General features: G+C 34.9%; 1 protein-coding gene across 7 annotated transcripts in view; it reads left to right on the top strand.

The window, feature by feature from the left end:
- The window catches only part of DOCK7 (dedicator of cytokinesis 7), a 242,826-nt gene that overhangs the window by 56,388 nt on the left and 173,105 nt on the right, over positions 1-13,333 (top strand). For 6 of the 7 annotated variants that reach the window (XM_074380932.1, XM_074380931.1, XM_074380928.1 and 3 more), the window contains exons 9-12: positions 376-525; positions 1,842-1,922; positions 4,301-4,466; positions 10,295-10,437. In XM_074380932.1, coding sequence (XP_074237033.1) covers positions 376-525; positions 1,842-1,922; positions 4,301-4,466; positions 10,295-10,437 — 540 coding nt within the window. Of the gene's footprint in view, positions 1-375; positions 526-1,841; positions 1,923-4,300; positions 4,467-8,120; positions 8,926-10,294; positions 10,438-13,333 lie in introns of those variants that run through there. The other variant, XM_074380934.1, reaches the window with a different exon arrangement.

Genomic DNA, 13,333 nt, shown 5'->3' with positions numbered 1-13,333 from the left:
CCCAAATAACTTGTATACTTCCTTTTTTTCTATTTATTTTTTCTTGTTTTGTTGTATACTTCTTTTACTTTGATTTAGGTATGTAAACATTGGTCTCAGTGAAATATAAACTTTACATTATAGTATAATATCCTACAATCTGTAGATAAGTAAGTAATCATATTTTTTGAGAATTATTTAACGTGAATGTTTTTTAAAAAATAGAAACTTAGGATGAGTTAAATGTTTTCTTATAATTACTGTAATTGAAAACAGTTTATTGTTTCATTGAAAGAATTCTAAAAGCAAGTAGTAGCAGAAGCAACTTTCTTTTAAGATAGAAAAGATACTGTAAAGTGTACAGATTTTTAAATTTAACATATTAATATTTTTTAGATTTCAGAAAACTTTTATTTTGACCTTAATTCTGAGCAAATGAAAGGATTGTTACGTCCACATGTACCACCTGCTGCCATTACCACCCTGGCAAGATCAGCAATTTTTTCTATCACGTATCCTTCCCAAGATGTTTTTCTTGTAATAAAGGTGAGAATAATGTTAAAAATATTTGTTTATTTTGTAGTGTCAGTATTGTAAACTTTTCAAGGGCAAAGATTTGACCTTTTTTTTTTTTTCCATCTTGATACTCTTTAACACAATATTCAACATACACTGTAGTTGCTACCTAATTTTTCTTGAACTCTGTATTAGAATTCTTCAGTGAAATAGAACTAAAAAGAATATGTAGATCTTATATCTGTTTTGATTATTGGAGTTTTTTTTATTTTAAAGACGGGGTTTCACATTTTGGTCAGGCTGGTCTTTAACTCCTGACCTCAGGTGATCCACCCGCCTTGGCCTCCAAAGTGCTTGGATTACAGGCGTGAGCCACCATGCCTGGCCCGATTATTGGAGTTATTAAATAACTTCTCATATTAGGAAGTATGAGACTTTCAACTTTGTTCTTTTTTCTCTAAATTTGTTTTGATTATTCAGGGTCTCTTGAGATTCCCTATGCATTCTAGGATAGGTTTTTTTATTTCTGCAAAAAAAAAAAAAAAAAAAAAAAAAAAATCATTGGATTTTGATGGGGATTGCATTAAACTTATGGATTGCCTTGGGTAGTGTTGACATCTTAATGATAGCAAATCTTTTCAATCCGTGAATACAGGATGTCTTTTAATTTATTTGTGTCTACTTTAATTTCTCTCAGCAATGTTTTGTAGTCTTCAGTGTGTATAGATCCTTTACATTCTTGGTTAAGTTTATTTGTAAGTATTTTACTCTTTTTGATGGTACTATAAACGAAAAATTTTTTAAAATATCCTTTTTGGATTCCTTATTGTTAGTATATAGATTTTGTATCCTGTAACTTTGTTGAATTCATTTACTAGTTCTAACAGTTTTTTTGGTGTGGAATCTTTAAAGTTTTTTTTTACATAAAAGATCATAGCATTTGCAGACATAATTTTACTTCTTCCTTTCCAATTCAGATGCTTTACTTATTTTTCTTGTTTAGTTCTCAGGCTTGGGCTTCCATTACTATGCTCAACAGGTGAAGCTAAAGTGGGCATCCTTGTCTCATTCATGATCTTAGAGGAAGAGCTTTCAGTCTTTAACTGTTAAGTGTGATGTTAGCCTTTGTTATGTTGAGGTAGTTTCTTTGTATTTCTAGTTTGTTGAGTGTTTCTGCCATGAAAGGGTACTGAATTCTGTCTAATGCTTGTTCTACATCAATTGAGGTGTCATGTATTGTTTTCTGTCATTCTGTTAATGTGTTATATTGATTTTCGTATATTGAACCACCCTTGAATTTCAGGCTTTTTAAAGCTGAATCTTAACTTTTTTTTTGCCTTTGACAGCTAGAAAAAGTCCTACAGCAAGGAGACATTGGAGAGTGTGCAGAACCATATATGATTTTCAAAGAAGCAGATGCCACCAAGGTAGAATATAATGCTGCGTATTTCCCCCACATTATTACTGTTGTAATTTGGGAGAATACTATACAAAGCGTATTGAAGAATTTTACTGGACCTATATGTTTTTCTGTTGGCCCCGTTTCCTATCTTCCTTTCTTCTGTATTTCATTTATCACCTAGACTGTGTCATATGCTGTGGTATTCTTTAAAAATCTCTTCTAGGCCAGGCACAATGGCTCACGCCTGTAATCCCAGCACTTTGGGAGGCTGAGGTGGGTGGATCACGAGGTCAAGAGTTCGAGACCAACTAGACCAACATTGTAAAACCCTGCCTTTACTAAAAATAACAAAAATTAACCAACCGTGGTAGCAGACACCTGTAATGCCAGCTTCTCAGGAGGCTGAGGCAGGAGAATTGCTTGAACCCTGGAGGCAGAGGTTGCAGTGAGCTGAGATCATGCCGCTGTACTTCAGCCTGGGTGACAAGAGCAAGACTGTCTCAAAAAAAAAAAGGAAAAAAAAACTCCTCTGTTTCAAAACTAGCTGATTCTTTAGATTTTTTTCTTTGTGGAGAAAATTAAATTAAGTTTAACTCCGAAATAATGAAAGGTTTTCTTTATTTACCAAATAGTGATATTGATAGAATTTTTCCTAGCAAAATAGAAGTATTCTTGGCTTCCATCTGACTGCAGATTATTAAGGAATAGAGTAAAAATATAAAATAATAGTCTTAAAAAAAGAAAATCCAGCTTTTTTGACCATCAGATGGCTAATTTCTAGATTCTTTTTTCTTTTGAGACGGAGTCTTGATTTATTGCCCAGGCCGTAGTCCAGTGCCGTGATCTTGGCTCATGGCAACCTCTGCCTCCTGGGTTCAAGCTGTTCTCCTGCCTCAGCCTCCCAAGTAGCTAGGATCATAGGCATGCACCACCACACCCAGCCACTTTTTGTAGTTTTAGAGACGTATTTTCACCATATTGTCTGGGCTGGTCTCCAACTCCTGAACTCAAGTAATCCACCTGCCTCAGCCTTCCAAAGTGGTGAAATTACAGATATGAGCCACCACACCAGCCTAATTTCTAGAATGTGTATAAACTTATAAAAGCAAAAAAATTGTTGAATAATTGATAATAAATTTCAGATACTCTGTGTTAGCTACAAGAATACAAGTGATCTTTGGATCTTTGAACACAAGATTTAATACGGGAACTTTTGGGATAAGTATGCTTGAGGAATACTGGGCGACCTGCCCAATCCCAGAAAATGTTTTGCTATTTTCCCAAGATTCAGAACATCTTAATGATAGCACATCATTAAGAATAGCAAATTATTAAGAACTGAGCTTTTTCTGTAGATCTGAGCACATATTTTTTTTTCTTGATCCTTGATTACCTGGCTGAACTCATGGTTGAAATACAGTATTCTGGCTGTCCCCAGGTTGTCATTTTACAAATTAAATTTGGTCTGTTACATGGTGCTCTTAAATATACCAGCAGCTTATTCCACTCTTTACTTACATATTTACATAAACTGATACAATTAAGTATACTTGAGGTATACTTATGAATGGTTTTAGAGCTATAATAGAGATAGTAATAAATAATGCTATTTAGTTATTGTTCCATTTTTTTTTCTAGCCCTGAGTCCCAAGGTAGGACACTGTCATTAGTGTATACTTCACCAGCATCCCATCTGCAGAGAGTGTATGAGAGGTGGTATAGGTTTTCAGTCTTAGAGTGTTGATTGGCTTTTGCAGGACACCTTTATGTTTGTTTCAGGAGTAGCCTAAAAGTTGAGCCAGCCTCAAGATATCTTCCAGATATGCTTGTACTATTGAATATTTGGACCATTAGTCTTTTTCCAGCATTTAGTCTTCTTCTAAAACTTTTTACTTTCCTTCTTTTGGTACAACTCTGAGCTTCTTTATCATTGGCCTATTTGTGTTTCTCCACTCTTACTACCTCATGGTTGTTATAAGTTAGGAACTATTTTAAATTTGCTCAGCTACTTCCATCTTTTATAGAGTAACAAAATTTAACGAATTGTAACCTGGAATACTTTGTAGTTACCAGTTGCTGACTAGACCACAGTTATGCTTCCTTCCTTAAATAATACTTGCAATACATAATACATGTTTGGTACTTGTTGTCTTCTCCCCAGAATAACATAATCACAAACAGAAGTTTCAAAGACCTGCTCTGCAAGGACATTTGTAGAATGTGTTGAGTTTGTTCACTAGTTAAGATATTACACTAATACTTGATCTCTGTAAGGTACAGATTGTTTTTTCATCTTTGCTGAGAATTGAGACTTCTCATCCTGTTCCTTTATGTAGTATGAAATAGCCTTTAATTGATTTCTTTCAAGTGTAATCATATAATGTATAAAGCTCTGTTTTGCAGAATAAGGAAAAACTGGAGAAACTGAAGAGTCAAGCAGATCAGTTTTGCCAAAGACTTGGGAAATATCGCATGCCTTTTGCTTGGACTGCAATCCATTTAATGAATATTGTTAGCAGTGCTGGGAGTTTGGAAAGAGATTCTACAGAAGTAGAAATCAGTACTGGAGGTAAGAGTGTTTTATAGAAAACATTTCTAAATGTATACTTTTTTATTTTTATTTTTGAGATGAATCCTCCCTCTGTGGCCTAGGCTGGAGTGCAGTGGCGTGATCTTGGCTCGCTGCAACCTCTGGCACCGGGAGTCAAGGATACTCCTGCCTCAGCCTCCTGAGTAGCTGAGATTACAGGTTTGCGCCATCACGCCTCGCTAATTTTTGTATTTTTAGTAGAGATGGGGTTTCACCATGTTGGCCAAATTGGTTTCGAACTCTTGACCTCAAGTGATCTGCCTCCCAAAGTGCTGGGGTTATAGGCGTGAGCACCACACCCGGCCTCTTTTTTTTAAATATAGGCTTGTTTCATTTGTAGACTCTGCAATGTAGTATTGCATCAAAGGGATTTTGTTTCTTTTTGCATATTTCTCATTTAACACCATTATTAAGATATAATTCACATACCATGTAAGTCACCCATTTAAATTGTACAATACAGCAGGTCTTCAAATATCTCATTTTGTTTTTGATTTTTTACAATGTGATGAGGAAAAGAATTGATTCTCGGCTGGAGCTACTGTCTGTGTAGAGTTTGCATGTTCTCCCCATGTCTGTGTGGGGTTTTTTTTTTGGTACTTGTTTCCTCCCACATCCTAAAGCTGTGCACATGAAGTGAATTGACATTTCTAAGTGGTAGCAATGTAAGGTAATGTGGATGTGTGTGTGTATGAGTGCACCTGTGATGGAATAGTGTCCTGTCCAGGACAGGTTCCTGCCTGTCGTGCTGGACCCCTGTTTACTTCAGTATGCATAGCACCATATTAGAGAGGCCGAAGAAGAGATGCAGAACCAGAGAATGAGACATAGGGTTTACTGAGGGAACTTACATAGAGAGTGGTGAGCTGGACAGGAGAACCACAGCCGCTTGAAAAAGCATGCAGTTTACCTAGCATTTTCCCTTAGCATCCTCCCGATAGCAACCTCCACCTGGAAACCCTCATTTAACCCAAAACAAAGGATTTGGATTCTGTGTATGGCCTGGATTTCACTAGATGGGCTAGGGGTTCAGATGTCCTTATCCTCATGGATAAGGAATGAATCTTCAAGGTTGGCCATTCCCAGGTTCCTTAGCTTGGAACTCTGAACACACATTCTTTTTAGACCATAGGGTCATTCTCAGTGTTTGCTTAAGTTATTTCTGTCAGGTGCATTTGCCATATACTGCCTTCTTTTCTGAGCTGCTGAAATAAGCTTCAGCCACTTGTGACCCTGAACTGGGATAAATGGGTAAATAATTATCTTACTTATTTTTATTACTCTTTCTTAAATGTATGTATAGTACACATTTATTCGAATGTTTAATATTAGAAGTGTTTTGAGTATTTGTTTAGAAGTTTGATGATGTTTTTGTGACCAGAAATGTGCTGTAGGAACTTAACTCTTGCTTGTATCAATAAACATATGGTAAAATTGATTTGTTATACAACGTGTTGCTTAAAGTCACAGTTTCTAGAACTGATTCATGATGTTAAATGAAGACTTACTGTACAGTGTTTTCTTGGTATATTAACAGGGTTCTGCAACCACTACCACAGAACATTTCTGTACCCATCTTGGAACACTTTTGTACCCATTAGCAATAGTCACTCCTCATTTTCCCAGAGTCTTCCAACCTGTTCGTAAACAACCTTTAATATATATTCTGTCTCTGTAGATTTGCCTATGCAAGACATTTCACACAAATTTCAGACTATGTACATAATATGTAGTCTTCTGTGGCTAGCTTCTTTCACTTATAATATTTTTCAAATTCATCCATGTTGTAGCATGTATTGGTATTATTTCTTTTTCTTGCTAAATGATAGTCTGTTGTATTAATATTTATTTATCAGTTGATTTGGGTTGTTTTCTACTTTTAGTTTATTATGAATAATGTTTCATAGTGTTGAAACTTCATGTACAAGCTTTTGTGTGGGCATATTTTTTTCCACTAGATATATAGCTAGGAGTGAAATTACTGGTCATATGATAATACTGTGCTTAATCTTTTGAAGGACTGCCACACTGTTTTCCAGTTTGGCTGCACCTTCAAAGATTCTGCTATTGTTCCACTAGTGTGTGAAGGTTCCAGTTTCATCATATTTTTACCAAGTCAATACATTGTCTGTTCTTTGATTATAGTCATCCTAGTGCAGGTGAAGTGGTACTCATTGTAGTTTGGATTTACTTTATCTTAATAGCTAGTGATATTCAGCATCATTTTGTGTGTATTGGCTATTTGTATCTCTTTCTTGGAGAAATAGATATTTTTAAACTTTGCTCATTTTTAATGGCTTTTTGGTCTTTTATTATTTATTAATAGTTGATGCCTAATATTTAAATGGCTTTTAACCTTCTTGGCATTGAGTTATAGGCGTTCTTTATATGTTCAGGATGCAAATCGCTTACCTAATATATGATAGCAAATATTTTCTCCTAGTTTGTGAGTGTACTTTTCTTGATGGTATTGTTTGTAGCACAGAAGTTTTAAATTTTGATGAAGTTACATTTTTCCTTTTTTTTCTTTTTTCACTGTGCTTTTGGTGTTTTATCTAAGAAATCATGATACAATACCAATCAAAATTTACTTTTATGTATTCTTGTAAGAGTTTTGTAGTTTTAGCAGTTACATTTAGGTTTTAATTCATTTCGAGTTAAGATTTATATGTTTTGAGGTAGGGATCCAATTTCATTCTTTTTATGTGGATATCCAGTTGTTTCAGCACTATTTATTAAAAAGGCTATTCTTTTCCTATGTAATTGTCTTAGATCCCTTATTGAAAGTCAGTTGACCATTCATGTGTCAGTTTTTTTTGGGACTCTCAATCACATTCCATTGATCTATATGCCAGTGCTGTACTGCAGGGGTTCCTAACCCCCAGGTGGTGGACAGATACCTGTCTGTGGCCTGTTGGGATCTGGCCCATAAAGCAGGAGGTGGGTGATGTCTAAACCAGCATTACCACCTGAGCTGTGCCTCCTCTCAGATCAGCTGTGGCATTAGATTCTGGTAGGAGTTTGAACCCTATTGTGAGCTGTGCATGCAAGGGATCTAGGTTGTATGCACCTTATGCGACTCTAATGATAAATGTAAATGTGCTTGAATCATCCTGAAATGATCCCCCAACCCCCATCTGTGGAAAAATTGTCTTCCATGAAACCAGTCCTTTGGTGCCAGAAAGGTTGAGGACTGCTGCTATACCATATTACTTTTCTTTTAAAGTAAGTTTTGAAACTGAAGCGTGGGTCTTCCAGCTTTTATCCTGTTTCAGGATTTGTTTTGGCAGTTTTGAGTTTCTTTTATTTTAATACAGATTTAGGACCAACTGTCAGTTTGTACACAAAGACAGCTGGGATTTTGATAGGGCTGACATTGACTCTCTAAGTCAATTTATAGATTGTTGCCATTTTAACAGTTTTAAATCTTTGAATCTATGAACATGGTTTTTTTTTCATTTATTTAAATATTTTTCTATTTTTTCAGTGTTGTGTCATTTTCAGTGTACAAGTGCTTCTCTTGTTAAATTTATACCCTAGAATTTTGTCATTTTTTGATAATATTTTAAATGGAATTGTTTTCTTAATTTTGTCTTTAAAATGTCCATTTCTCGTGTATAGAAATAAAACAGACTTTTGTATATGATCTTGTACTTTGAAACCTTTTTGAATTTGTTTACTAAATTCCAATTGCTACTGTTCATTTTTTCCCCCAGATTTTTTAGGATTTTCTGTATACGAAATCATATCATCTGCAAATAAAAAGAGATTCACTTTTTTTTTTCAGCCTTGTTATCTTTTATTTCTTTTTCTTTTCTGTCTTTATTAGAACCTCTTCTAAAATGTTAAATAGAAATGACAAGAGTGGATAGCCTTGTCTTGTTTTTGGTTTTAGGGAAATTGCATTCAGTCTTCCATCATCAAGTATGATATTTGCTGTTGGCTTTTCAAACATGTATTTTGGTAGATTGAGGAAGTGTTCTTCCATTCCTAATTTTTTAAAGTGTTTTTATCATAAAAGTTTGTTGGATTTTCTAAAATACTTTTTCTGCCTCTATTAAAATTACTTGTTCTGTATCCTTTTAATGTGGTGTTGCATCAAATGATTGGTTTTGGATGTTAAATTAACTTTAAATTCCTGGGAAAAGTCCTGCTTGGTCATGGCATGTAATCTTTTTTATGTGTTGTTGGAGTCTGTTTACTAGCATTTTGTTTAGGATTTTTGCATCTATATTCATAAGGTATATTGGTCCATAGTTTTTCTTTCTTTTGATGCCTCTGTCTGGTTTTGGTATCAGGGTAATTCTGGCCTCATAGAATGAGTTATGAAGTGTTCCTTCCGTTTTTTGGAAGAGTTTTTGAAGGAATTGGTATTAATTCTTTGAAAGTTTGGAAGAATTCACCAGTGAATCTGTCATGGCCTGGTCTTTTCTTTGTGGTAAGTTTTTTCATTACTAATTCGATCCTTTACTTGTTTTAGGTCTATTCACATTTTCTCTTTCATCTTGAGTCGGTTTTAGTATTAAATACTTTGTGTCTTTCTAGAAATTTGTCCATTTCATCAAAGTTATCTAGTTGGTATCTAACCTAAGTGTTGACCTAGTTGTTCATAGTATTGCTGTATATTCCTTTTACTTCGTAAAGTCTGTAAATGATATCTCTTTCATTCCTGATTTTAGTAAATTGAACCTTTTTTTTTTTTTTTTGGTTCATCATTTTAGCTAAAGGTTTTGCTTTATCTTTTTGAAGAAACAGTTTTTAGTTTAATTGATTTTTCTGTATGGCTTTTATAGTTTCTATTTCCCTTATTTTCAGTCTGCAGTTGTCTCTTCTGTAGCCTTCTCTTGGCTTTGGATTTAGTTTCTCTTCTTTTGTAGTTTGTTGAAGTCCGAGGTTATTTACTGATTTGAGATTGTTCTTTCAAATATAGACATTTATAGCTGTAAGTCTTCCCCCTGAGCACTGCTTTAGCAGTGCTTTGGTATGTTGTTTTTGCATTTTCATACATCTTAAATACTTGCTAATTTCTCCTATTCCTTCTTTTCCCATTAGCTATTTTTAAATGTGAAATTATACTTACACGCATTTGTAAATCCCCCAAATTTTCCTCTGTTAATGATTTATAGTTTAATTCTTCTGTTGTTGAAGAACATATTTTGTGTGATTTTAACCTCTTTGAATGTATTGTATTTTGTTTAATGGCTTAGTATATAGACTGTTTTAGAGAATATTCTGTAAGTGCTTGAGAAGAATGTATATTCTGCTCTTGCGTAGTGTAGTGTAGTGTAGTATAGTGTAGTATAGTGTAAATGTCCATTATGTCTAGTTTGTTTATAATTTTGTCAAGTCTTCTATTTCCTTATTAATCTTCAGTCTAGTTCTATGGGTTTTAAATAATAGGATTATCTTGCGAGTACTTTGAATACAAGCTGTCTTAGAATTTTCTTTCAAACTAAAGAGCCAAGACTTAGGGAGGATTAGTGATGACTAAAATTTCCCTTGTAGTAAATATTTTGTAGTAAATGCATACTTCCTCTGTAGCTGCTCTTCATGGCTCATCTTTGATCATACCCATAGATCTTTGCATGTTACAAACTTCCTTTTACACTTGTGATGTCGTAAAAAGAAAACAAGAAGATTTAGATACTTTGTTACCAAGCTCTCTAAAAGCAAAATTCTCCTACTATAATTGATATGCTGAGTAAGTGATTTTCAATTTAGTAGATTCTTCCTTGTGTTTGGAAAGCTACTTTAAAACAAAATTTAAATTTTATGAAAATGAATGTATTTCTAAAATTCTTTTGTAGAACGAAAAGGGTCTTGGTCAGAGAGGAGGAATTCTAGCATTGTTGGCAGACGATCACTTGAAAGGACAACGAGTGGAGATGATGCTTGTAACTTGACAAGTTTTCGACCAGCTACTCTCACAGTGACAAATTTTTTTAAGCAGGTATTGTTCTGTCATGTAGGAATTTTGGGGAGATGTTTGTGCATAAGTTTTTTTAGTTTCAGAAAGGTAGTAATTGTATTGTACATGTACTTGAGGGTGATTCCAAGAAACTTAAACACTTTAAGAATAAAAATAACCATTAAGAATGAGAAATACTTTATATTGTTTCTGTTATTTTAGCATTATATTTATTTAAATGTTGACCATGACTACCAATGCCTCAAAATCCATCTTTCATACTTGTATCCTTATTTTATTTTATTTATTTATTTATTTTTTTGAGACAGAGTCTTGCTCTGTTGCCCAGGCTGGAGTGTGGTGGAACAATCTTGGTTCACTGCAACCCCTGCCTCCCAGGTTCAAGCAGTTCTCCCTACCTCAGCCTCTTGAGTAGCTGGGATTACAGGCACCTACCATCATGCCTGGCTAATTTTTGTATTTTTTAGTAGAGACAGGGTTTTGCCATGTTGGCCCGGCTGGTCTTGAACCCCCAGCTTCAGGTGATCCACCCGCCACCGCCTCCCAGAATGCTGGGATTATAGGCATGAGCTACTGTGTCCAACCTGTATCCTATTTCTCAATTGTTAATAGTGTAACTTTTCTTAAACATTGGTTGTTTATGAATTTTCTTTATGAGAATGAGTCTGTGGCTTGCATGTCTTCCCCACACAAGGATTTCTGGCCTGAACTACCATATTCATAATATATGAAATAGAACTTTCAGGCCCTAGTAGTGTGTTTTGTGCTAAAGTGAGGTCAGTGTTATTTTTAGAGATGAGTGTATAGATCCAAGATATTCTCTATCAAATACAATTTATTCTTTGCAAACCTGTTCCCTTCACTTTAATTACAAGTCAAATCTGTATTTTTCCAGTGCCAGTCATGATTCTTATTAGTAATGAAAATCGGCTTAGTAGATAACATCCAGTTTAAAAGAAAACAAAACAAAACATGAGTAGAATTGAAAAAATCGTGCATTGCATGTAATAAGGCTAAATATTGCTTCAGGGAGTTGTTTCCCCCTCCCCCTTTTGTATGAGTGCACATATGTGTTTATGTATTTAGTAAATTTTGATGTAAAATGGATTTTATATCATGAATCAATATCAGAAAATTTTGAAAGTCCGTGTTGTAAATGATCAGAAAATTTTGAAAGTCTTTGCTAAGTGACTAGGTGACTAGAACTACATAGGAATGGGGAGAAAATTTGTATTAGCGTAACAAACTGGAGTAGCATGTGTTTTGGAGTGGATTAAGGGAAAATGCTAATAATTCCTTCAAAATTTCTTTTTCTGAGATGTTATTCTAAGTAAGCAGAGGAAATCCTGGTTTACTTATATCTCATAACTTGAGAGGGCAAGAATTGAGGGTAGACCTCAACTGAATGGACCTTGAATATACAGGTAGCAATCTACTTGAAGCCTGCTTCACTTTATGTATCGGTAGTATTCATAGCCAGCTGCTCTCAGAGACTCATGGGAAAAAAAGCCAGTGATAAATATCTCAAATGGTGTTGCTCTCTTTATTATGGACAGTAGTAAAAGAGAGTCTAGAGAAGACAACATTTACATCAAGTGATAGACCAGTTATAGCTATGGAAATGGGGCAGTAGCTTTGCTACAGTGACACAACCTTGCAGGTATGTTACTTCCCTCTCTTTCTACTTCTTCAGCTGCTACACCACTTCTGCTGCTATTTCCACAGCTTTCTTTTCATTTCTTCAGCCTGCTATTTATCAATAAATTGATGTTGTAACCTTAAATCAATATGCTATCTACCCTTATCTGTTTATCCAACAAATATTTTTTGAGCATTCATCATCATGTCTGGACACTGTTTAGAATACTGTTATTATAACTGGGAAGTAGCACCAAGTGCTTATGAAAACTTAAAAATAAGTGATTGCTGGAAACATGGAGCAGTGGAAAATGTTTACAATACAGAAAATGTTTAGTACAGTTCTGTATTTATTTTTTTTAGCCATCAGCATATACTATTTTTGTAAATATTTAAAAATAGCTAGAAAATTATGCACATTAAATTTGAAAAGAGATTACCATTTTAATTAAGAATAATTCAAGGTACAGATTTTTCCTAAATGAGACACAGAAGACAGTTTTTTCTTTTTCAGTTTATGAGACGTTACTGTCTACAGTAGGGATATAGTAATCATTAGCGTTTATGTACAGATTTAAAATGCGTTTGCCAGGCATGCTGGCTCATGCCTGTAATCCCAGCACTTGGGGAGGCCAAGGCCGGGGGGTCACTTGAGCTCAGGTGTTCGAGACCAGCCTGGGCAACATGGTAAGATCTTGTTTCTGTAAAAATAAAAAATAAATTAGTTGGGCATGTTGGTGCATACCTTTAGTCCCAGCTACTTGAGAGGCTGAGAGCGTAGAATTGCTTGAACCCAGGAGATTGAGGCTGCAGTGAGCAATGATAATGTCATTGCACTCCAGCCTGGGTGACAAAGTGAGACTTCATCTTGAAATAAATAAATAAAATGTGTGAAGTCAAAATTATTAGAAATATATAGATATTTAAAAACAAAGTCAAACCCACATAATAGTTTTGAAGACATTTGTTCTATTTGTTGACAGATATATAAGTTGTCTGTTTCTTCAGGGGTACAGGACAATAAACAAGCAATGTAGAGGTAAGGGTATCAGACTGCTCCAGTGAACTAGGCTCATTCACAAGTTTGGAGGTTGGCTGGGATCAGCTAACATAGGCTGACTTTTTTTTTTTTTTTTTTTCTTTTCTACTTACATTTTCTTTTTTTTTTTTGGAGATGGAGTTTTTTGCTCCAGGCTGGAGTGCAATGGCGCGATCTTGGCTCACTGCAACCTCCTCCTCCTGGGTTCAGGCAATTCTCCTGCCTCAGCCTCCTGAGTAG

The sequence above is a fragment of the Saimiri boliviensis genome, chromosome 11, assembly GCF_048565385.1.
Source record: "Saimiri boliviensis isolate mSaiBol1 chromosome 11, mSaiBol1.pri, whole genome shotgun sequence".
Classification (NCBI taxonomy): Eukaryota; Metazoa; Chordata; class Mammalia; order Primates; family Cebidae; genus Saimiri; species Saimiri boliviensis.
Note: the sequence above shows the minus strand (reverse complement) of the source record. Positions and strands in the feature narration are given on the sequence as shown.